This window comes from Sturnira hondurensis, unplaced genomic scaffold, assembly GCF_014824575.4.
Source record: "Sturnira hondurensis isolate 20B ecotype Veracruz unplaced genomic scaffold, ASM1482457v3 Scaffold0006655, whole genome shotgun sequence".
Taxonomy (NCBI): Eukaryota; Metazoa; Chordata; class Mammalia; order Chiroptera; family Phyllostomidae; genus Sturnira; species Sturnira hondurensis.
Genome location: NW_028079286.1, coordinates 2,300,825 through 2,327,785, shown reverse-complemented (window position 1 = coordinate 2,327,785; position 26,961 = coordinate 2,300,825). Strand labels below are relative to the sequence as shown.

Below are 26,961 nucleotides of genomic sequence, written 5' to 3'. Positions count from 1 at the left end.
GTGAACCTAATAAACATTTTGTTTGAATATTACATGGCTGAAATTAATATTTAATTGAGACTAATAGAATAAACTTCTGGAATATAAGAATAAGGCTGATTTTTAAATATTTTACCTGAAATGATAGTCAAAAATTTAAATGATAAGAACAGCTTCTCTTTATCATTAGTTGTTATATACCAAATATGTAGCATAATCTGAATAGATGTTTACTTGAAATCGAGGTCAGTGGGGAAACCAGATATTGGAGCCAGGTGGTAGGTCTTTCCTTACCTTTATTTTTATTGTTGTGTTCTTTATATTCTTTATCTAGATTAAAGATAACTTTAACATGTTAGTATATATAACTGGATATTTTCCCTATCCTGTAAAATTTTGATGTGATGGAAATGATGTATTGCTTTTAATTCAATCTCAAAAGAATGTGAAGAATCTCCCAAGTAAAATTATTTGAGAGACTGAGTCATTGCTTCCACATAAATAACCTAAATTACATGGAATTCTTAAAAGTTATTTAATGATGCTGCTATATAAAATACTTCTTAAAGGTTGTCTCAAATGTATACTTTTAAAATTCTTTACAGCTTGGTGCTACTCAAGTGTGGTTCATGAGCTCTTTGTAACTGAGGAAATAATGTAGAAATCAAGGACATTTAGAAACACTTGGATAGTAATTTTATATCTCTTGGATCTAACAAGAAATTAGAGCTTAGATTTTTAAAAAATGTTATTTATGCTCTGGCTGGGTGGCTCAGTTGATTAGAGTGTCATCCCATACACCAAAAGGTTACCAGTGCAATCCCTGGTCAAGGCACATACCTAGGTTGTGGGTTTGATCCCTGTTTGGAATGTGGGTTTGATCTCTGTTTAGGGGAGGCAGCTGATTGATGTTTCTCTCTCACATTGATGTCTCTCTCTCTTTCTCTAAAATCAATAAGTATCCTCAGGTAAGGATCTTTTAAAAATGTTATTTATATTATAAAAGTGAGCTTATAGATAATGAAGTAAAAAAATTGATCCTTTACCTTAGTGTGAAAAGCATTGATCTAGTCAAATATTGTCATTTGCATGAACTGTCCTTTTATTTCTATTTCCACTTGTAAGTATTTGAATATCTTAATTGTCTTTGGGCATAATATTTGATAGACTTCAAAGAAGTGTTGAAATTGCTTGAAAAAATTTTAAATTCTAAAATCTTGCTAATAAATTCTTACGAAATTTCATTTTAGGGAACAAGTTCTGAGAGATCAGGTTAGAAAGCAGGTCGTTTAAAGGTTGTGAGGGTGTTGTTAAAGCAGTTGCTAAATGTACTAGTTAGTACATTTTAGTAACAAAGCATAGTTCCCTAGTCATTGAAGGCAGGAAAATTGAGGTTAGGGGAAAGGGCTAGTTATTCTCTTAAACTCATAGGAAAGAGTAGAGACAAAATGTGCATTTGGTTAATAGGGAGTATTTTAAAGATCGTGAGATTAAATTTTGTATTATATTAATTGTTAGAATTGCCTTACATTTTGAGGTCATTTTTTATTTATAACAATAAGCCACAGACTCTTTATGATGATTTTTAAAAATACATCCAATGTTAACTTGCATGGTGCTTTGTTATGGCTATCTTAATATGTATGGAATTCAATGTATGTAATTCATAATTAAGATTTGTCCTTTCTGTCTTCTTTCTAGGGAGATGATGATCCATATGATTTTGAAGATCTTTCTGCACAAAAATGAGGGAAATACAAAGAAACAAATATAGTTCTGAAATTCAGGATCTATATTTTGAGATGATTTTATTTTCAGAATGAGAAGTATATCTGGTTACCTTTATGAATGTAGAGACATGAGAAGAGGGTAATGATGGCAAAAAACAAAGAGCCTCGACCCCCATCCTATACTATCAGTGTAGTTGGACTCTCTGGGACTGAAAAAGACAAAGGTAACTGTGGAGTTGGAAAGTCTTGTTTGTGCAATAGATTTGTACGCTCAAAAGCAGATGAATATTATCCAGAGCATACTTCTGTGCTCAGCACCATTGACTTTGGAGGACGAGTAGTAAACAATGATCACTTTTTGTACTGGGGTGACATAACACTAAATGGTGAAGATGGAGTAGAATGCAAAATTCATGTCATTGAACAAACAGAGTTCATTGATGACCAGACTTTCTTGCCTCATCGGAGTACGAATTTGCAACCGTATATAAAACGTGCAGCTGCCTCTAAATTGCAGTCAGCAGAAAAACTAATGTACATTTGCACTGATCAACTAGGCCTGGAGCAAGACTTTGAACAGAAACAAATGCCTGAAGGGAAGCTCAGTGTGGATGGATTTTTATTGTGCATTGATGTGAGTCAGGGATGTAATAGGAAGTTTGATGATCAACTTAAATTTGTGAATAATCTTTTTGTCCAGCTATCAAAATCAAAAAAACCTGTAATAATAGCAGCAACTAAATGTGATGAATGTGTGGATCACTATCTTAGAGAAGCTCAGGCCTTTGCTTCAAACAAAAAGAACCTTCTTGTAGTGGAAACATCAGCACGCTTGAACGTCAACATTGAAACATGTTTCACTGCACTGGTACAAATGTTGGATAAAACTCGTGGCAAACCTAAAATTATTCCCTATCTGGATGCTTTTAAAACACAGAGACAACTTGTTGTCACAGCAACAGATAAGTTTGAAAAACTTGTGCAGACTGTGCGAGATTATCATGCAACTTGGAAAACTGTTAGTAACAAATTAAAAAATCATCCTGATTATGAAGAATATATCAACTTAGAGGGAACAAAAAAGGCCAGAAATACATTCTCAAAACACATAGAACAACTTAAACAGGAACATATAAGAAAAAGGAGAGAAGAATATATAAATACCTTACCAAGAGCTTTTAACACTCTTTTGCCAAATCTAGAAGAGATTGAACATATGAATTGGTCAGAAGCTTTGAAGTTAATGGAAAAGAGAGCAGATTTTCAGTTATGTTTTGTGGTGCTAGAAAAAACACCTTGGGATGAAACTGACCATATAGACAAAATTAATGATAGGCGAATTCCATTTGACCTCCTAAGCACTTTAGAAGCTGAAAAAGTCTATCAGAACCATGTACAACATCTAATATCAGAGAAGAGGAGGGTAGAAATGAAGGAAAAATTCAAAAAGACTTTGGAAAAAATTCAGTTCATTTCACCTGGGCAGCCATGGGAGGAAGTTATGTGCTTTGTTATGGAGGATGAAGCCTTCAAGTATATTACAGAGGCTGATAGCAAAGAAGTGTACAGTAGGCATCAGCGAGAAATAGTTGAAAAAGCCAAAGAAGAGTTTCAGGAGATGCTTTTTGAGCATTCTGAACTTTTTTATGATTTAGATCTCAATGCAACACCTAGTTCAGATAAAATGAGTGAAATTCATACAGTTTTGAGTGAAGAACCTAGATATAAAGCTTTACAGAAACTTGCACCTGATAGGGAGTCTCTTCTACTTAAGCATATAGGGTTTGTTTATCATCCCACTAAAGAAACATGTCTCAGTGGCCAAAATTGTACGGACATTAAAGTAGAACAGTTACTTGCCAATAGTCTTCTGCAATTGGATCACAGCCGCTTACGGTTGTATCATGATAGTACCAGTATAGATAAAGTTAACCTTTTCATTTTAGGGAAGGATGGCCTTGCCCAAGAACTAGCAAATGAGATAAGGACACAATCCACTGATGATGAGTATGCCTTAGATGGGAAGATTTATGAACTTGATCTTCGACCAGTTGATGCCAAGTCGCCTTACTTTTTAAGTCAGTCATGGACTGTCGCCTTTAAACCGCATGGGTGCTTCTGTGTATTTAATTCCATTGAGTCACTGAATTTTATTGGGGAATTTATTGGAAAAATAAGAACTGAAGCTTCTCAGATCAGAAAAGATAAATATATGGCTAATCTTCCATTTACATTAATTCTGGCAAATCAGAGAGATTCTATTAGTAAGAATCTACCAATTCTCAGGCACCAAGGGCAGCAGTTGGCAAACAAGTTACAATGTCCTTTTGTAGATGTACCTGCTGGTACGTATCCTCGTAAGTTTAATGAAACCCAAATAAAGCAAGCTCTAAGAGGAGTATTAGAATCAGTTAAACATAATTCAGATGTGGTAAGCCCAGTTCCCACCAGTAAGGATGTATCAGAAGCTGACTTGAGAATTGTCATGTGTGCCATGTGTGGTGATCCATTTAGTGTGGATCTTATTCTTTCACCCTTCCTTGATTCCCATTCTTGCAGCGCTGCTCAAGCTGGACAGAATAATTCCTTAATGCTTGATAAAATCATTGGTGAAAAGAGGAGGCGAATACAGATCACAATATTATCATATCATTCCTCAATTGGAGTAAGAAAAGATGAACTTGTTCATGGATATATATTAGTTTATTCTGCCAAACGAAAAGCATCAATGGGAATGCTTCGAGCATTTCTCTCCGAAGTTCAGGACACCATTCCTGTACAGCTGGTGGCAGTTACTGACAGCCAAGCAGATTTTTTTGAAAATGAGGCCATTAAGGAGTTAATGACTGAAGGAGAACACATTGCAACTGAGATCACTGCTAAATTTACAGCATTGTATTCTTTATCTCAGTATCATCGGCAAACCGAGGTCTTTACACTGTTTTTCAGTGATGTTCTAGAGAAAAAAAATATGATAGAAAATTCCTATTTATCTGATAATACAAGGGAATCAACCCATCAGAGTGAGGATGTTTTTCTGCCATCTCCCAGAGACTGTTTTCCTTATAACAACTACCCTGATTCAGATGATGATACAGAAGCGCCACCTCCTTATAGTCCAATTGGAGATGATGTACAGTTGCTTCCAACACCTAGTGACCGTTCCAGATATAGATTAGATTTCGAAGGAAATGAATATCCTATTCATAGCACCCCCAACTGTCATGATCATGAACGCAACCATAAAGTGCCTCCACCTATTAAACCTAAACCAGTTGTACCTAAGACGAATGTGAAGAAATTGGATCCAAACCTTTTAAAAACAATTGAAGCTGGTATTGGTAAAAATCCAAGAAAACAGACTTCCCGGGTGCCTTTGGCACATCCTGAAGATATGGATCCTTCAGATAACTATGCCGAACCCATTGATACAATTTTCAAACAGAAGGGCTGTTCTGATGAGATATATGTTGTCCCAGATGATAGTCAGAATCGCATTATTAAAATTCGAAACTCATTTGTAAATAATACCCAAGGAGATGAAGAAAATGGATTTTCTGAAAGAACCTCAAAAAGTCATGGGGAACGGAGGCCTTCAAAATACAAATATAAATCTAAAACCCTGTTTAGTAAAGCCAAGTCATACTATCGAAGAACACATTCAGATGCAAGTGATGATGAGGCTTTCACAACTTCTAAAACAAAAAGAAAAGGAAGACATCGTGGAAGTGAAGAAGATCCACTTCTTTCTCCTGTTGAAACTTGGAAAGGTGGTATTGATAATCCTGCAATCACCTCAGACCAGGAATTAGATGATAAGAAAATGAAGAAGAAAATCCACAAAGGAAAAGAAGATAAAAAGGTAATTTTAATTTATAGCCAGTAATGTTTATAAAGATGTTTGTTTTTTTTACCTTTAAACATTTTCTTGAGATCATGGAATTGGTATCAGTGCATTTTTATTCAGTAAATAAAATCAGCTCCTTAAATTTTTCTAAATGTTTTATATAGGAGGGAATTTTTTTTGTTACTGGTTGTATTGAATTTTGATTCTTTGTGCTTTATCTCATTTAGCGTAGTTTTATTTCATACTCAGTGTAAAAATTCTAGCTGAATATATTCTCTTGATAGAAACCCATATATAAGTAATTTGGGGTTTTTTTGTAAGCATCCCATTTGTCTATTTTTCCCTGCTGACCCATCAGTTTTGTGATACTAATTTCATATACGTGTCTCACTCAAACATATTAACAGTATAATAAAACTAAAAATTTATAGACTTAGACATTTAGTAACTTATCCAGGAAGCTTCTTTGGATAGTGGTGTACTAACAAAAGACGTGCAGAAAGGTTTTTTAAGTTTGAATTACAGAAATCTGTCCAAATAGCAAGTATTTTCTGTTGTATTTTAAATAGTTACTAATTTATCTGATGATATTAAGCATTAGAAACCTAAATATGTGTGCTATTAAAGTAGAATTTAATAGTTTGTTTTTATTAGGTACTTTTCACAGTGGTACTTAAGTCCCTTCACTTTTTAAAAAAAGATTTTAACTATTCATCTTTATTCATTCATTGTGGTGCTGTATGTGGCAGGGGGCAGATTCACTGTGTGGTTTTGCCTTTTGTGCATCCCCTGCTGGGATCTGGCCTGCAACCCAGGCATGTGCCCTGACCGGGAATCAAAGCACAGGTCGTTTGATTCGCACACCCGCACTCAATCCACTGAGCCAAACCAGCCAGGTCTACTTTTTTTAAAGTATATTTTAATGATTATGCTATTAGGATTGCCCCATTTTTTTCTCCCTTTTCTCCCCCTCCTTTCTATAACCACCCCACCCTCCAGCATTCCCCCTGTTTTGTTCATGTCCATGGGTTGTACACAAGTTCTTTGGCTTCTACATTTCCTGTATTATTATTAACGTCTCCCATCTATTTTGTGCCTGCCAATTATGCTTCTTATTCCCTGTACCTTCCCCCCATTCTCTTCCCTCCCCACTGATAATCCTCCCTGTGATCTCCATTTCTGTGATTCTGTTCTTGTTCTAGTTGTTTGCTTAGTTTGTTTTTGTGGGGTTTTTTTTAGGTTCAGTTGTTGATAGTTGTGAGTTTTTTGTCATTTTAGTGTTCATATTTTTGATCATCTTCTTTTGCTTAGATAAGTCCTTTTTAGCATTTCACATAATAAGGGCTTGGTGATGATGAACTGCTTTAATTTGACCTTATCTGTGAAGAATTTTATCTGCCCTTCCATTCTAAATGATAGCTTTGCTGGGTAGAGTAATCTTGGATGTAGGTCCTTGCCTTTCATGACTTTGAGTACTTCTTTCCAGCCCTTTCTTGCTTATAAAGTTTCTTTTGAGAAATCACCTGATAGTCTTATGGGAACTCCTTTGTAGGTAACTTTCTCCTTTCCTCTTGCTGCTTTTAAGATTCTCTCCTCTTTAATCTTGGGTAATGTGATTATGATATGTGTGCTTGGTGTGTGCTTCCGTGGGTCCAATTTCTTAGGGACTCTGAGCTTCCTGGACTTCCCAAAAGTCTATTTCCTTTGCCAGATTGGGGAAGTTCTCCATTATTTGTTTAAATGAGTTTTCAATGTCTTCCTCTTCCTCTTCTCCTTCTGGCACCCCTAGGATTTGGATGTTGGAACGTTTAAAGTTGTCCCAGAGGTTCCTAAGCCTCTTCTCTTTTTTTGAATTCTTGTTTCTTCATGTTGTTCTGATTGAACGTTTATTTCTTCCATCAGTTCCAAATTTTCGTTCCCTGGTCCTTCCCTTTACTGTTGGTTGTATATTTTTCTTTATTTCACTTTGCATAGCCTTCACTTGTTTATTTTGCAGCTGTACTCAGTCATTTCTGTGAGTATCCTGATACCACTGTTTTGAACTCTGCATCTGATAAGTTGGCTATCTCATCACTTAGTTCTTTTTCTGGAATTTTTATCTGTTCTTTTATTTGGGCCATATTTCTTTGTCTCAGCACACCTGTTAGGTTGTAAGGGGTGGATGGAGCCTTATGTTTTTGCCAGGGTGGGGCAACCCACTTAGCTGCATTGTGGTGCTGTGTGTGGCAGGGGGCGGATCAAACAATGTCACTTGCTTGGCTCTTGTCGTGCTTTTAGTCACTTCTTTTGCTTCCCACAAGCGGATTGTGCCCTTTCAGTTGCCAATTCCCAGGTGGGTGGACATGTGTACGTTCTAGGATCCTGGTAGGCCCCTCCAAAGGACTGTCTTATGAGAATGGGAGTTTCTCCCACTGCTGTAACCTCCACGGGTTTTTTCAGCCAGAGGTTTTGAGGCTTTAGTTTCATGTGCTAGAACCCTGGGTTGTACATGGTCTGTCTCACTCCCTAGTTGTTCCTCCAGGCTTATCCCCACATGAATATGGGATATCCTGGTCTGCCAACTGCCCCCTTGACCACCCAGTCTGCCAGCTGTAACCTTGTTGTGTGTCCTCAGTGCCCGGGCTTCCCAGAGCCAGGCGTTCCATCTCTGCCCCTCCTACCAGTCTGGGTGAATGTTTCTTTAAGTCCTTGGTCATCAGACTTCCATACAGTTTGATTTTCTGGCAGTTCTGGTTATTTTTGTTTTTAATTGGTTCTTATCCTTCTTTTGGTTGTTCTAGGAAGCAAAGTATATCTACCTATTCCTCCATCTTGGCTGGAAGCTGACAGTGCCTTTACTTGTAATGCTATTGTATTTGACACTGGAGTGTACATAAACTTTTTTCATTGTATAATGCATCTGATTTTTTATTATTCTGTTATAGTTGTCCAGATTTTTCACCCTTTAACTTTTATTCAGAGTTTTCACATGGCATTCAGTAGTCTTTTATTCTACCTATTGCTAATTTCCTCATTCAATAAGACCATCACCGTGATATTTACTACAGCTGTCTGCTGTTTATTAAGCCCAGTTGAAGACACATATTTTGAGTGAGTTTTCTTACATATAGTAATTGGTACCCCACAGTTGGGTAGACCTCATTTTATTTTCTAAATTTAAGTTGCAATATTTCCTTATTTTATTGGTGTTTTTTTTTTTAGATCAGGTATTTAAACTACTGAAATAAGGCTCATCTAGATCTACACCACAAATTCTGACTCAAGCCACAGGGCAAACTAAGTATCTCTGGCAGATAAAGTATCTGCAGTTTTCCATTTTACATTGCTTTTATTTTTCCTTTTTTTAAGTAGTATTTATTTATTTTCAGTGAGAGAAGGAGGGAGAGAGAAAGGGAGAGATATCAGTGTGCCAGAGAAACATCAATGTGTGGTTGCCTCTCGAGTGTCCCCTAGTAGGGACCTGGCTCACAATGCAGAGCATGGAAGCGGTGACCTTTTGGTTTGCAGGCTGTCGCTTAATCCATTGAGCCACATCAGCCAAGGCTATTTTTCCATTTTTGACCACAAGTCTACTTAATTGTTTTGCTAATGTTTTATTTTGATATAATTTCAACTTAGAGAAAACTTGGAGAAAGAGTAGATTTTAATTTTGTATACCTTTTACTGAGATTTGCCAGTTGTTTACATTTCGTCCTACTTTCTTAAGCCGTATGTGAGTGTTGGGGCAAGGGGAGTTTTTTTCCTGAGCCCTTTAACATTAAGTTGGAGATATTGGACTCTTTTTTTTTTTTTTAACCGTTAACTGCTTTACTGTGTACTTCTTAAGAACAAAAACACTCTCTTAAGTAGCAACAGTACAGATACCAAATTCAGGGAATTTAACGATGAAACCGCACTATAGTATTCCCCCTTGTCTGCAGGGGATGCATTCCAAGACTGCCAGTGGCTGCCTGAAATTGTGGATAGTACCAAATCCTATATATACTATGTTTTGTCATATATATACCTATGATAAAGTTTAATTTATAAATCAGCACAGTGAGAGATGAACAACAATAACTTATTATAAAATAGAACAGTTATACTGTAATAAAAGTTATATGAATATGGCATTATTGAGCAAAATAAAGGTACCATATTTTTCAGACTATAAGACTCACCTTCTCCCCCAAATCTAGGAGTAATAGTGATTGTTAATGCTGCTGTTGAGTTTTGTTTACATTTACATTAGTGAAATATTATTTATGTTATTAAATATTTTACCACATTTTTTTGCTTCAAGTTTTTTTTTTCCTATTTTCCTCTAAAACCTACGTGTGTCTTATGGTCCAAAAAATAAAGGTACTTGATTATAAGCACTATGATACCAGGATACTTGATCTGCTGACGTGGCTGACTGTGAGTGAGTAGTGAGCGGGTGGCATACACAGTGGGGATATGCTGGACAAAGGGATAATGCATGTCATAAAGCAGGATAAAGCAGGATGAAGCAGAACAGTGAAAAGTTTCATTACACTGGTCAGCACCCAATTTGAAATTTATGAATGGTTCATTTCTGGAATTTTCCGTTTAATATTCCTGGACCAAGATTGATGAAGGTAACTGAAACTGCATAAAGGGAAGCTGTGAATGTGGGTATGGGGTGGGCAACTACTATATTATTTCATCTCCAATCTTTGTTCAAAAAGATAAAAAGAACATGTTTGGAACATAGAGTTTTGAACATTTTGAACCTATTTTCTAATGATCTTTTTATCTTCCAGTACACCTAATTTTTATTTAGTTGGAATCATATTGTATACATATATTTTTTTCAGTTAATCACATTTTGCCATATCACTTCTTAGTCTTTCTAATTATACTCTGTCATTATGTAGTTTTCCATTTAGCAAATGATATTAAAAGTAAATGGTTAGGTTTTCAAGTTTTGAACTTTGTTGTCCTTTATTTTATTTTTTATTTCTTGCTGTCTTTTATTTAAGTGGCTAATTAATTTGCTTTAAAGTTTGTTCCATTTGGATTCTATCTTTGGGATAAATGTACAAAAGGCATGAGTGTTCCCATGGCTTGATATTTATTATGACTGTAGATCTTTCATTGTTAATTTCTTTACTCTGAGCACTATGAGGGAAAGGAATGCACCAAATTTGTATTTATATTCTGAAATTTTAGCACAGTTCCTGGTTCCAGTTAATTAGTGATAATGTCTTCGAATTGAATTAAATTTCTTCCCATCTGATTTGTCCCATTTACTTAACTATATTTTATTAATTCTAAAATTCATTATTTTAGCCCTGGCTGGTGTAGCTCAGTGGATTGAGCATGGGCCTGTGAACCAGAGGATAGCAGTTCGATTCCCAGTTAGGGCACATGCCTGGGTCTCCAGCCAGGTCCCCAGTAGGGGGCATGTGAGAGACAACCACACATTGATGTTTCTCTCCCTCTCTCCTTCCCTTCCCCTCTAAAGATAAATAAATAAAATCTTAAAAAATATATTAAAAAATAAAATTCATTTTTTTAACTTCTTAAAATCTCAGATCTGGATATGTCTAACAATTGATAACATGCCATAATTTAAGTAATGCAGGTTATTTTTTTTCTCCTCTTAGAGGAACATAAAACGTGGTTCTGTTTTCAGTCACTGGCATCTTATATTCACTTACTACAGTAATTTGTCTTTAATTTTTATTACTCCTACCCACATCTACGAGTAGGAATTAATATCAGACCTAGATTCTCTTTCTCTACCCTTGCAGATTACTCTTATATTTGATTCAGTGTTTCATATAGTATACTTCTTTTCATTTGGTGTGAGTCTTTTCCTCATTTGTATTGAAGTGGTAAGTAGACTTTGAGTTGTACTTATAATCTGCTTTCTGATGATTTTACTCAGAGTAGTCTTGGCTGTCTTACTTTTAGAGCTGTTAGAGAATCTCCTTGTACTTTTATATACCATTGTTTTAATTTTTAGAGTCATGTGTTATGATCCTGGAACCCTAAGAAAATTGGAGAAATGATATTTTAGAAGCTTTCACGCTTGTAGATAATTTTTAAAATCTGCAAATTAATTATTCGTGTTGATATGAGTTAACAAAATAGCTCAATATGAGATCAGTAGTCAAAAGTCGACTGCATTGCTGTACATAGCAATAAACAGCTAAAACACCATTTACAAAAGTAAGGCAGAGAGTATCAAGTTCCTGGGAGTAACTATAACATCATGTTCAAATCTGTGGGAAAGTATAAAACTTATAAAGACATTAAAAAGGAACTAAATAAATGGGGAGCTAGTGCCTTTTTATCCATGAATATGGCATACCATAAAGAAGTTGTTCTTAAAACTGGTTTCTAAATCCAGTGTTTCATTCAAAGTGTCAAGGGTTTTCAAGAAATATCATACACTTATTCCAGTCTATATATGGGAAAGCAAAGAACCTAGAATGGGCAGGACGCCCATGAATAAGGAAGAAGTGGAGTGGTGATGATGTGTATGTACTTATTCAATAAGATGTAAAATTTAATGTTTTAAGGCAATGTGGTATATAGCATTGGGATAGGCGCATTGACCAATAGAATAGAATACAGAGCCCCAAGGCCACAGACCTCTGGCTTGAAGCTGTCCTTCCAACGTGGTAGCTAGATGAGGCCTTGGATGCTTGAAATGTGGCTGGTCTGAATTGATATGTGCTGATCTAGAAGGTGAGAAAAGGCTTCCCTGAGAAGTGTGATTTTAAGTTAGATCTGAAGACTATTTAATGTTGAATGAATAGAATGTTCATGTGGTGAGAGGGATACATGGTATGTATTCTTAGAGGAGGTCACTGCAGCTAGTCATTGATCAAAGGCAGTGTTGGCATACTTTTTGTAAAGAGCCAGGTAATAAATATTTTAGGTTTTGAGGGTAATATAGCCATTGTTATAACTACTAGAATCTGCTGTTGCATTACAATCCATAGAAAATTTTTTAATGGATGAGTTATGGCTATTTTCAAATACAGGTAGCAGGCTGGATAGAGCCCCCAGGCCATAGTTTTGCTGACCCATGATCTATGGGAGAGAATAGTACAAGGAGAGGTTTGAGAATAGAGACTAGACTCAGATATTTTTAGCAATGTTAGGAATTTTTGTTATTTAGCCTAAGACTAATTTGAAACTAGACAGTGAGTGGATTTGGGATCACTTGGTTTTAGTGTGGAGAAGGGATTGAGTGTTATGGAAAACCAGTTGGTGTATTATAGTAGTCTGAATGAACCATGATGAAAGCTATGAGTTTTAGAGTGGGAAGGAAAATATTGGCAATGGATAGAATGGGATGGATTGGAGTGATACTTAAAATCCATAATATTTGATGATTGTATATGTGGGGGAAGGGTGAGAATGATGAAAAAAGAAAGGAAAGGTAGTTTGTTAGTTTCTAGCTTGTGCAGCTTCATCAGTGCTGATGCTGTTAATGATGCATAGCATTGGAGATTTACCCAGTTTGGATTTGGGGTGTGGAAATTATAACTTTGGTTTTAGAGTTTAAGGGGAGATGTCAATTTGGTAGTTACATACAAGAATTCTCAGAGGAGGGGTCTAAGTTGAAGATACGTATTTAGGAGTTAGTGACGGTAGTGATGGCAATAGGTGAAATGATCTCAAGAGTGATACAAAGGAGTGTGTATCAGAGCATTGAGAAATTGCTGGTGTTGAATAAACAAGTAGCCAAGATGATTCTTAAGAACAGTAAGTAGAGAGTAAGAATAAACCACTTACCCTTTCTTAGCTGGGTCCTTCACCTGTAAAATAGGAATAACAGGTAGGCTCTGACTTATAATGGTTCAACTTGTGATTTTTTTAACTTTATGAAGTGATATACATTTAGTGGAAAACATACTTCAAATTTTGAATTTGCTTGTTTCCCGGGTTAGCAGTATGCTATATGATACTCCCTTATCATGTTGGGTAGTGGCAGTAAGCCACTGCATCCAATCAGGCACACAATCACAAGGGTACTCTACAGTGTACTGTGATACTTGGTACTCTGCAGTGTACTGTGCTTCCAGTGTTCTGAGCACATTTGAGGCTAAACTATGATGTTCAGTAGGTTAGATATATTAAGTGCATTTTTGACTTGTGATATTTTCAAACTCATGATTGGTTTATTGGGATGTAACCTCATCATAAGTTGAGGAGGATATGTGTAATTCTTGTCTTGGAATTGTGCTAGAAATTGGAACTATGTGTTTCAAGTGCCTGGCATATAGCATGGTCAATAAATGCTACTATAGTGTGCATCAGGCCTGAAGTATTCCAGTGTACGCTGCCTGTATTTTAGAATAGTCCTTTGTCTCATTTGCTGGATTAGTTTTGTGACTCATTTTTAAAGTTAAATAATTCTATGATTTCTGATCCCGAATTTATGCAATTCTTAGCTTTTTTTCTCTTAAGAGAAAAATGGTATCTTCACTGTATATCTCCATTATTTGATTCTAAGTTGGGAGCCATAGTCAAGGAATTTTTTGTTGGACATAGAAAATCATAACTTTTGGGCATTGCTGGCATCTAAGGAAGGCACAGAGATTGTTTCTCAACAGCTTAGTTGTTATTCCTGCCAGTCAGAAAAGGTCTGTGCTTAACAGTTTTTGATTCTGTAATCCAAAGTGAGTTTAGTGTTAGTTACGAAAAGAAAACCTCGAAGACATTTTCTGATTGCAGCCATCAGTGGGAATTTTTTTAAATTACGACCTATTTATACATGTAAATACTTCTACAGTAGATGAAATCTCGCAAAACAATTCTTAATCTCTGCTGTGTATGTTATTTTGATTTTCTGTTCTGTTATAGTGGGGGGGGGGCTCTGGTTGTGACCTACAAAATTAATTTTGTGACCTGCTGTTTGAAAACAGTGCTTTAAGAGAATAGACTGAATGATAAAAATTTTGAATATATTGATAAAATTGCCAGTGTTTAAACACATCTATTCAGTGAAGTTAGTTATACCTGTGTTTAAAAAGCTAGTTCTTTTTTTCTCCAGTATCTGTTTCAGTGTTGTCAGCTTGATTCATATAGATAATGAGAGTAAAATCCTTGATGACTCATGATGCATTAGAGTTAAGTTGATATTCTGATGATTTTCATTTTCAGCTTTTTAAATTGTTTTCCTATCTTGTTTCTAGATCCTGATTTTTTTCATACTCTTAATTTATATTAGCAACTACAAATTCCTGATTTAGTCTCAAATGTTTTTTCCAGTCTATATTATTTTCTTTGTATTTTACTGCTCCCTTGTTACTAAACCCCACTGTGAAATAGTATATTAGAAAACTCTTGCTTTAGCTATTGTAATAGGTTTTGGAGCATGTTTGGGAATGAATGCTAAAATATGCATGTTTTCTTTAAAATAAATGCTGAATAGATATCTATATGTATATATTGAGTCACAAGATACTAATTTTAGTAAATAGTGAATTGATACCATGCTATTAATTTGGTAGGTCATTTAGAATGTAGTAAAATCTTAGGTTTAGAATTATTTAACTTCTGCCAGCCAGAACCTCAGTATTTATTAAGTAAAATGCCTTTTTAAAACACTGTTAACCCAACAGTGGTGGCTAGAATTTTCACTCAGTCCATAAATTGTTCAATTAGGTATAAAAGTAATGAAATATATGAAAATATGTCAATATTGAGCTTTTGTTTGTATCAGAATGCACAAGTTACAGGGTAAGTACTTTTCATTTTTATTGTCTATCACTTGACAGTAATTTTCAAGAAATTAGGTTCTTGAAAAAATTACAATTAAGGCTAAATAAAAATTGTATACTAAAAAGCTTTGTGTAGAAAGAGCAATACAGATCCAATACAGATAGGGTAGCCTTGCACTTGCTTAATTGACAAGGTCTTTTTACAAAATCTTAAGCTGCTTGAAAGTTTTAGATTTTTTTAAACTTATTTTTGGGGAATACCTTGGTTAGATGCTTGACAGTTGATATAGGATCTATGTTATATGCATTACCTGCAGATAGTTCCTTTAGGGGAGAGATGTGTCATGAGGGTAACTTTTGTAAAGGAAGTAGGTCAGAGGAATGAGAAAGCCACTTTCCCAGATCCCTCATCCAGCATGTTTCACAGCCTCTTTGCTTTGAGTTGGGTCCTATATCCATCCATTCCTAACCAGTAAATTCTGGCTAGAGGAATAGAATTATGCTGTTGAATATAGGCCCGAGCCTTCATCCTTGGGCCTCTGGGTGAAGTTGGCTTTCTCCAGATTATGATGAAATGTCTAAAGGATGAAAACCACAGTGTCCACTACAGGCAACATTTATATCTTATTTATAATTGCTCTCCATGGCCTAGCACAGTATATTGTATTGTGATCAGTTTAAGTCAATGTGAGTATATAACTTTGTTTTTGTACTGATAATAAAAGAATGGTTTCTGTGTTCATTTAATAATTAGAATTTATTTTGATTCAAGGAAGCTCTCATTTTATATTCAGTAAGTATCTTACTGAATGCCCACTATGCCTGAAGCTAAGGATGCAGGAGAGACTTAGTTACGGATTCTCCTCTCAAGGAACTTGGCCTAGTAAAATTGATTTTGTTGAAAATTAAACATTTAAAAATATTTTTAGCAAGGTTTCCCAGTCTCTGGTTATTTTTCATTGCATTTGGATAGCATTTAGTGGGGGAGTTTTTAAACCATTTCTATTTTTTCCTGGCTAATTGGCTAAGTTGTTCTGATTGATGAGTTCGGTGGTGTTTCTAAAATTTCTCATCAACTTAAAATTGGTTTCTTTGGCAGTATTTCTGGTGCTGGCTACATTAATTTATGGAATTATATAAGTGTAGATATATAATGTGAGTGTTTCTTCCAATATTTTACTATTGGCTATGTCTTCTGTGCTGTCTGACCATGATTTTTTACGTTTCATATTCTGATTGAAATGTGACTAAGTGGTCAATTTTTAAAGTATATTTTTGATTCATATGTTCTGTTGAGACTTAACTTAAATGATTGCATCAGTGGTATACTTCTTTTCACTAATTTAAAAGCAAGTGTAAATTTCTTAAGTTTGGCTTTCTGTTCAAACTTTTATTTTTTTCCTTAGTTTTTATAGGATATTGAATATTTAGGAAAAACTGACATAGCACAAATTATCGAAATGACTCATTTCTGCAGCATATTATTATAATTTTTAGAATATATTTAGTTCACATATTAAGGAGACATTTCTATAACAGCAGCAATTTTCAACTGGTATGCTGCAGGAGGCACATTACTGTGCTACCAGAATTTTTAAAACGTGCAATACCTGACTGTTAGTCAAGGGCACTGACCTCTTTTCCCTTAGATTGTTAAATTTAAAAAATGACAACAGCGAATATAACAATAGCTGTCTGGTATGAGTGAGTCAAAATTATACCTATTTTTTGTCAGATTGGCAAAAAATGTAGTTTGTGGTATACTGCAGAATTTTAGTAATTGATTTATGTGTGCTGTGAGATGAAAACAGTTGAAAATTACATGTTCTTGTGTTCTTATTATAATTTTATATCAATGAACAATTGTTACTATTGCAAGACTTACAGGCACATTTATAGGGTGGTCAGTTTTATATGCTTCAATATTTGGTACACTATGTATTGTTCCACTCAATCCATTTAGAGTTATTTTTACAGTTTGTACAGTTTTATGATTTCTAGTTTCGTGTTGTCATTTCAACTAATAGTGTGAAAGAATCCTCATGTAAATAGGGCATAATTTATGTGACTGTAAAGAGAAGCCCCAGTAGAGAATTGCTTTTTAAAGCAGTAATTTTTTATGTTTCCAGTTCTTAGAGCAAAATAAAAGGGCATGACCAAAGTGATCTTGTGATTTCTTATCTTACTTTGTCCAAATAGAAAGGCACCTTCCATACTTCGTATAAAGTAGTATATTTTTAGCTTTTTTTGAAATTGTTCTTAGCCTTTAAAAATCTGAGGACAGATTTAGGTATTTTCCCTGGAAAAATGCACGTTCATAAAATTTTATTGGAGTTTTAAGGGTTTAATATATTTGCCCAAGGTGCAAACTAATTTAAGAACCTTTGTTGATGTTAGGGAGGAGGAAGATAATTGACATTTTTCTTCATTCTTACTGATGTTCTGATTGGCAAGCCTTAGAGTAACAAAGTATGTAACAGCTGAGATGGGAAGCAAAGGGAGTGAGAATAGTTTTAAGAATGAAATGCTGGCTTTAATATAAAACTTACTTAATTTGAATATACTTTTAAAATATATATTTGGGAAGCTGGGAAGAAATACACCCATTATTCACTTGAATAGCTAGGTGTTTTGCTAGGACCCTTTCCAGGTGACTTCAGGTTTGTTTTTTTGTTTGTGAGGTTGTTAATGGCATTAATAAAATACTTTCCAGTTAGAAGATATATGTTGAAATGCTTAAAGGGAACATGCTGTCTGAGAGATTAATTAATGCTAGAACCAGTTTGTTAATGTATACAAGAATCCAGATCAGATTTATTTACCCCTAGTTATTTCTCTTCACCCTTTTCACCTCGATTAGCTTAAAGGGTGTGAAAGAGCCTTCACAACATTTCCAATTTTTTAAGTGTGTTTGGATTCTCATCCAGCACCTACAGCCTTCATAGACTTTTAAAAAGGGGGTTAAGTAAACCTTTATGGAGTCCTGGCTCCCACTAAAGATTTCTTTCTTATATTTATTAATATGTTATGCTATGGTGTAATAGTTGATTCCTCCCACCTTGAAGTAATCACTTTATAGTTTTATCACTTTGTAGTTTAATGTTTTGTTTTTCTTACTGCATTGTAATCTTTTTGAGGGCATTTATGATTATCATCAAGTATTGACCTAATTTAAAGTTAAAATTCACAGACTTCCAAAATGTATCTTTGGCCATCTCCCAAAATTGGGTTTCTTGGTTTTTGTTATTATTAACTTAGCACAGTGGTTCTCAACCAGGGTCAATTTTGCCCTCCAGGGATCATCTGACAAGACATCTGGAGATATTTTGGGCTGTTAAAACTGGGATGGGGAGTTGTTACTGGTGTGTATTGGGTAGAGGACAGGGATGCTGCTAAATCTCGTATAACAGTCCACAACAAATGATTATACAACCCAAAATGTCAGTAGTACTGAAGTTGAGACATTATGTATATAGAATGTGATTTTTAATGAAATTCCTGTGTAGTTCTAGAAGTCACTCATACAAGGCATGTTTGTACCTGCTTGTTATGAAGGGAGGTTTTTCCTTCACAGGATATAGATTTTACTTCCCCATCCTCACCATGATTGGATAGAGATAGTTTCAGGAAGGAACTACTGTGGGCCAAAGCTCCATGCCTGTTCCTCTTATGTCCTACTTAGCTGATCTGCATTCCACTGCAAAATACATTTTCATTTCATTGTCACAGTTGGCAACCTCATTGTCATTTGAGGTTTAATTTGACAAGCTGTTGTAAGGTAATGCAGAGATTTCCATGAACCTTTTGCCTAGTTTCCCACAAAAGCAACAACACCTTCTAAAATTAATAGTGCCAGTATTACAAGGATGTTGACATTGATGTGATCCACAGATCTTACTTAGGTTTCCCAAGTTTTACTTGTACTCATTAGTGTGTTTGTATTTAGTTCTGTGTAATTTTTCACCTGTGGGTTTGTGTATCTACCATCACAGTCAAGATACAAAATAATTCTGTCACCAACAGATCTTTCCTGTTTCCCTTTTACATCCATACCTTCCCTTCTCATTCTTTTCCATACATAATCCTTGGCAACCCCTAATTGGTTATTCTTTTTGTCATTTTATAGTTAAGCCAGTTCTAGAATGTTCTATAGATGGGATGATAGAGAATGTAGCTTTCTGGGGTTGATTTTTTTTTTCATTCAGTATAATTCCCTTGAGATTTAGACAAGTTGTTGAGTAAATGGTTTGTGTCTTTTTATTGCTGAGTAATATTTCATGTGTGAATATAGCACAGTTTTTTTAACCTGTTGAAGGACATCTGTATGCCGTATTTGGGGTTATTATGAATAAAGTTGCTGTAAACAATCAAGTACAGGTTTTTGTGTAAACATAACTTTTCATTTCTTTGGGATAAATGCCTAAGAGTGCAGTTGCTGGGTTGTATGGTAATTTCATACTTAGTCTTACAAGAAACTTATCTAGAGTGGATGTACTAGTTTGAATTCCTGCCAGCAATGTATAGTGGATCCAGTTTCTTGGTATCCTCACCAGCATTGGTGGTTCAGTTACTTTTTAATTAAGTTTCAGTGTCTCCTGTTAACCCTTGTTTGAAACTATACTTTTATGTTGCTTTCTGTGTGATACTGTTAATGGACATGCCTAATCTCTCTCCCTATAAAATAATACTTGTAGCCTCTGTGTCAAGTTCAGATTCTTTAGTTAGAGACCTAAAGCCATTTGCATTGTGGTTCTTGCCTGCTTTTTTAACCTCATTATGCATTCCTATATATTTTTTTTAGTTCCAGGTGTGTTGAAATAGATGCAAAATTTTAGCTATTTCAGAGCTCTTGTGATGATTAGATTATGCATGTACTATTACCAAGTACCTAATATATAGTAAGCAATAAATAAATAAATGATAGTTTTGATAGTTTCTCTAGTAATTCCTGAGTGCTTATGCTGACATATGGTAGGCAGTCAGATGTTTAGATGAGTAAATGACCTATAGATAGATTCTCTCTGAATTCCTGGAATGTCCTTGACCTCATCTCTATTTTTGAAGTCTGGGTTTAAACCTTACACTTAATTATTTTGACACTTAGTCATATACTGTTGTGTATGTACTACTAATTAAATGACTGGTAGTGAGATGTTTACTCTTCATAATAGATTATCTATTTCTTGAGAGTGTTTAACATTACTTCCACTGATTATTTTATCCTGCACAATACCTAGCTAGCATAATGCACAATAATTGTTCAGTTCTTACACACTGTTAAAAGTGTCACTTTATATCCAAATGAATTCACAGAGTTGGCTGTTTAATTCTTCTTGTAATTTTATAATAATCATTATTTTGGATGAGTCCTCATTTTATTAATTCAGATGCTTAAGTTTAGGCATACCTATACAGTGACTCCCCTAGGAATGAAGAACTAGATATAATGAAATTGTTCGCAGAAAATGATAAGTAAACCAACAATACTTTGTATATTTATTAACAAATCTTATATGGTAAAGGGTTTCTCTGGTTCCTGTTTAAATTTTTGTTTGTTTCTGTCAGTATTTACTGAGAACATCTACCATATGCTATATTGTGTCAGGTACAGGTACCAAAAATAGAAAAAGTATACATGTCCTATATAGTATTTACCAACAGGGCTTTTGCATTCGTTGTGGAGAGGAAAGGAAAAGGGAAAATAAGGTTAACTGTTGTAGATTTATGGTTTAAACAACTGTGTGGGTTTACTGAGATAGTGATGATTAAGCCATTTGCATTGAATCAGATTGAATCAAGACATCTGTTTTGTGCCCTTTTTTTCCTTTGAATTTTATGTATTTGTTTATTATTTAGAAAGGGGATGAGGGAGGGTTGGAAACAGAAACACTGATTGTTCCACTTATTTTTGCATTCATTGGTTGCTTCCTGTGTGTATGTACCTTGACCTATGAAATTGAACACACAGTCTTGGTGTATCGGGATGATGCTCTAACCAACTGATCTACCAGGTCAGGGTTGTGCCTTTTACGTTACATTTAAAATATGTTGACATCCCAGTGGAAGTATAAAAGGTTATGAGTCTGGTACTCAGAGGAAGAGTTATCAGGATGTAAAAGGATTTAAATCTATGGGATTAAGGTTGCAATGAACGTAGAGGTACATATATCTTTATGTATAAGTGTTTTCAAATTTTTCAGGTAGATACCCAGAAGAGGGATTGCTGGTTCATATGGTAACTCTATTCCTATTTTTTGAGGAACCTTCCTGCTCATTTCCATAGTAGCTGTACCAGTTTACATTCCTACCAGCAGTGTATGAGGATTCCTTTTTCTCTGCAACCTCTCCAACACTTATTATTTGTCTTGTTAATAATAGCCATTCTAACAAATGTGAGGTATTATCTCACTGTGGTTTTTATTTACATTTCCCTAATAGCTAGTGAAGTTGAGCATCTTTTCATATATCTGCTAGCTGCTTGTATGTCTTGGAAAAGTGTCTGTTCAGGTCTTCTGCACATCTTATAATTGGATTGTTTGGTTTTTGTCATTGTTGGGTTTATGAGTTCTTTATATATTTTAGCTATTAACTCCTTATCAGATGTGTTTGCAAATATCTTCTCCCATTTGGTTGATTTCATTTTTATTTTGATGATGGTTTTTTTTGCTGTACAGAAGCTTTTTAGTTCGATATAGTCCCATTTATTGATTTTTGCTTGCACTTCCCTTTCCTTTGAAGTCAAAGTCATAAATGAAGTTATAAGACGGAGGTTCATGAGTTTAGTACCTATTTTCTTGTATGTATTTTATTATTTTGAGTTAATTTTATGTATTGTGACAAATAGCCATCTAGTTTCATTCATTTGCATGTGGCTTTCCAGTGTCCTTCAGTAGGTGATTGGATAAAGATGTGGTACATACATACAGTGGAATACTACTCAGCCATCAGGAAAGATGAAATAGTGCCATTTGTGACAGTATGGGTGGATCTTGAGGATACCATGCTAAGCAAAATAAGTTAGGCGGAAAAAGCCAAGAACTACATGATTTCACTCATATGTGGTATGTAAAACTGAAAGCAACAAATATATGACAAACAAACTTATAGACACTGACAACAGTATGGTGGTTACCAGAGGAAAAGGGCTGAGGGATAGAAAAGGTTAAAGTCAGTCAAATACATATATGGTAACAGAAGGAGAGACTTGGCTTTGGGTACTGCACACAATACAGTATACACTTCAAATCTATATATGATTTTGTTAACCAGTGTCACCACAATAAGTGTAATGAAATTTTAAAAATAAAGCTATGGGATTAGATAAATTCATGTAAGGGGAGAGTACAGCTAGTTAAGAGAGGGATCAGAACTAAGTTTGAGTAGACCAAGAAGAGTTGTTGGCAGATGAAACAAAAGAGAATCCTGGTGAGAAAGGAAAAACTAATAAAGAATAGTGACATGGGAGCCAGGAGAGCAAATATTTAAGAAGGAAATAGTCAAGAAAGAATGTTGCTGAGAGCTCAAGAAGGATGAAGAGAAAAGTTACTTTTTGATTTGATGGTGTAGAAAGAAGTACTTAATCTAGACAAACAGATCAGTGGAATGGAAGAGAAAAACTAGATGGAACTAGGTTGAAGAATGAATGGAATGTGAAAAACAGGAATAGATGTAGACAACATCTTCAGGAAGTTTTGCTGTGAAAGAGAACAAGAACTGGAGAAGAAACTGGAGGTCATTGTGGGATCAAAGGAGGGTTTGTTTTCATGTTTTTAAAAAGAGAGTTGTTAGAGAGTTTTTATACATTCATAAGAATGACCCAGGAGAGGGACAAATTTATGCTATCGGAGAAAAGGGATAGGGAATAGGGGTTAATTGTATAGTTGAAAGCTTTTTGCCTTGAAGACATCTCCATTGTTAACATTGCTCTTTTCAAAAACAAATCATTACTTTTCCTATGCTCTTATTTTCAACATTGGGAATCTCTCTTCTTTCAGCATGTGGTTAGTCAGGTTTAGTTTTGTAACAAGTCTGAGAATATTTTGTAGCTGATATTCCACTTATATTTCTTTTGACAATGTTTACTTTCTTCTTTTCTATTTTTATTCATTGGTAGCAAAAGAAAAAAGAAGAAACTATTAGTTTGCGTGGTCCTTATTTTTATTTTTAAATTTATATTGAACCCATATTTCAGTTTATCATCCTTACTCTCCCATAGTACATCATGATATTCTATAATGCAGTAGTATAATTACATTATATATTATATTTCCCTCCCCACCTTTTAGAGTAGGTTGAGACTTTTGGTTCTGGCCTGTTACCAAATTATTTTTATATTTTGTAGCTTTATCCACAAAATGTAAATTATATTCTACAATATTGAACAGCTATACCATTGTAACTTAGTTTTATGTTTAACTGTAATACAATTTTTTATTGACAATATTTCATTGTGTGCTTAAGGTTTTTCAGGAGTTTGAGAGTTCTGTATTTTAAATACTAACATTTACATATTTTAGAACTTTAAAAATCTATAATTGCTTATTATACACATCTGCGTGAAATACTGCTAAGTAAAGAATTCCTGACACATAATTGTTCAAGAATATTCCCAAGTCTTCTGCCATCCCAGTTTTCCTGAGAACTTGGAGGCTAGCCTGGTATTTTGCCTCCACTTTTGGCCATTGTTTTCTTCTGCTTGGATGAACTTAAAATCTTTGAAGCTTACTGTGTCCAGCATGATATCTGTAACTTAATGGTTCACATATATTTGTCACTTATCTTTCTTAGTACATAGTGAGATCAATCTACAAATTAAGCTTGTTATTTCAGAAGATACCTCAAATATATTTCTGTTTTTTTCTTCATCTTTGGAATATGTTGACGAATGAAGCAGGTAAATTTTCCTGCTCTTGTATGAACCTTTAATTCTCTCAGGGAGACACTAAATAAAGTAACTACATGAGTAAATTATATAATGTAGTCAGAGAAAGCAATGTAAGAGAGATCGGTAATACTGGGTCAGAGCTAGTGGAAGACAGGCTATAAGATTGCAGTTTTTAATGGGATAGTCAATACAGACCTCATTGAGAAGGTAAAAAGAACAGCCACTGCAAAAGACCTAAGTCTCACTCACCCTGGCTGGTGTGGCTCAGTGGATTGAGCATGGCCTGTGAATCAAAGTGTTTCTGGTTCAATTTCCAGTCAGGGCACTTGCCTGGTTTGTGGGCCAGGTCCCCAGTAGGGAGTGCTTGAGAGGCTGGCATGTGAGAGGCAACCACTGATGTTTCTCTCCCTCCCCCTCTTTCTAAAAATAAATACAATCTTCAAAAAAAAAAAAAAGGTCCTAAGTCAGGAACACGTCAAGGCATGCAGATATACATTTGCTTAACAGTTGGAAATAGGATGAAAGAGAAAAGAGGGGTCAAGAATGACTCCCCAAAATTTTTGCTGAGCAACTGAAAAAATGGAATAGCCAATAGCTGAGATGGAGAAGGGTATGGATAAAGCACAGTTTAAGAAAATCATTAGGAGTTTAATTTTGCACATGTTAAGAAATATCTACCTCATAGCTATTCACGAGAAGATGTCAGGTAGAGTATTTCAAGTAAGTCTAGAGTTTAGGAGAAAGATGAATTGGAAGTATTAATTTGGGTTATTAGCATATGGATGACATTACCAAGAGAGTGAATATAGGTTCTGAGATTAAAAAAAAACAGTCAAGGACTGAAGCCTGGGGTATTCACAACATTACAAGATGGGTGAGAAAGGACTAGCAAAAGAGAACTAATACGGAGAGAGCAAGTGAGATCTAAAAAGTCCAGTGAAGAGTGACTGCTGAAAGTCAGGTAGGATAAGAACTGAACAACAATCACTGGAGACCTTAATTAGAACATTTGAGAGTAATAGACTACTATGAATACATAGTAAGAGAGAATGAAAGAGGAATTGGAGACTTCTAGTATAGATGACTAGTGTGAAGTTTGTCAGTGAAAGTGTAAGTTACATTATGGGACACATAGCTAAAAAGGAGAGGCAAGTTGAGAATTCTTTTAAAACTGGGAATAAGAGGAGTTGTTTCTTTGTTTTGTTTTTGTTTTTTTGTTTTGTATGTAGCACAGGAATTATACAGGAGAAATGTGAACTCTAATGATCTTTCCCACTTTATACTGATTTTTTCAATCATGTTGAGTCTTTTACTAAAGAAGTTTTCATTTCTTTTTATTTTATTTATTTATTTTTAGAGAGAGGGGACAGAAAGGAGAAAGAGTGGGAGAGAAACATCAGTGTGTGGTTGCCTCTCATGTGTACCCTACTGGGGACCTGGCCTGCAACCCAGGCATGTGTCCTGACTGGGAATGGAACTGGTGACCCTTTGCTTCACAGGCCTGTGCTCAATCACTGAGCTACACCAGCCAGGGCAAAGTTTTCATTTCTTTAATGGTTTTTTTTCCCTTCAGTTTCTTTACATTTTACCTCCTGTTGTCTTGTTTTTTTTAATTCAAGAATTTCATCTTGAGAGAATAGAGAAGTCTGTATTATTTTCTGGATTGGTTCTTTGAAAGTTTTGTCAACTGCTTTTTGCTACTTAAGGTTTCTTTGGGTTGTTAGTTATAGATGAAGAAGTTGAGTAGTGTGTTTTTGTAAATGTTATAATTACAGTATTTATTTGAGGATTGTTGTTTAGGTGCCCTTGTGGCAGCTGATACTATTAAATCGGGAGCAATTTCTGGAAAGAGCTATTTATTTACCTTTTCCTGGTCTTGTTCACTTATACTAATGATAATTTTTAAATATTTGCTGGACACTTAATTGATAATATTATTTATATTATCTGTTATTAAAATGTTTATTTTACTGTGGATATGCTTTTGCAGATCTGAGATTTACTTAAGTGACCAGAAAGACTGTGGGCATTTGCTTAGGCAGAAGTTAAGATACATGTGAATGTGGTAATGAATCAAAAGTTGGATTATCAGTAATTAGATATTGTTTTCCTACAGGCACAATTATTTAATTGGGGGCTGCCATTTTGGACTAATGGTTGATCATAAGCTGTAGCTATAAGTTAACTAAATAACCATACTCATCTTTTTCTCGCATTTCAGAGAATCTTAATGCTATTTAATAGCAGTTGTAATCATCTAGTCTTAGATGGTTTAATTTATGAAATAGGTTTTCAATCATATCATTTTGAATTGGTATAAATTTATAGCTATAGATCAGCAACTCTTAACCAAAGTGGTATATATCATAATTAGGAGAGTTATTCAAAATCCTTATATGCTGAAAGAACTCCCTGAAGGGATTCTTAAGAACTATTAAAGAAAAAAGGAAATCCTGGCTGGTGTAGCTCAGTGGATTGAGCGCCGGCTGATGAACCAAACAACCGCAGTTCGATTCCCAGTTAGGGCACATGCCTGGGTTGCAGGCCAGTTCCCAGCAGGGAATGCATGAGAGGCAACCATATGTTGATATTTCTCTCCCTCTCTCCTTCCCTTCCCCTCTAAAGGTAAATAAATAAAATCTTTTAAAAAGAGAAAAGGAATTTTATACATTTTTATTCATTATAAAAGGAGTGTGTAATCCAAAACTGTTTTTTCAGCATAGAATTTTCTTTTATCAGTGCCAATTGTAGAAAAATCAGTAAACTCACATTTTTTTGTTTCCCCACCAATATATGTGAATTATAATGTTACTATTGGGGAAGTTGTCTTAGTAA

General features: G+C 34.9%; 1 protein-coding gene across 3 annotated transcripts in view; it reads left to right on the top strand.

The window, feature by feature from the left end:
• Positions 1 to 26,961, top strand: part of ARHGAP5 (Rho GTPase activating protein 5) — a 68,486-nt gene that overhangs the window by 11,223 nt on the left and 30,302 nt on the right. For all 3 annotated transcript variants that reach the window (XM_037050261.1, XM_037050262.1, XM_037050260.1), the window contains exon 2: positions 1,681 to 5,571. In XM_037050261.1, the coding sequence (XP_036906156.1) occupies positions 1,852 to 5,571 (3,720 nt within the window). In that variant the 5' untranslated portion in view covers positions 1,681 to 1,851. The remainder of the gene's footprint in view (positions 1 to 1,680; positions 5,572 to 26,961) is intronic.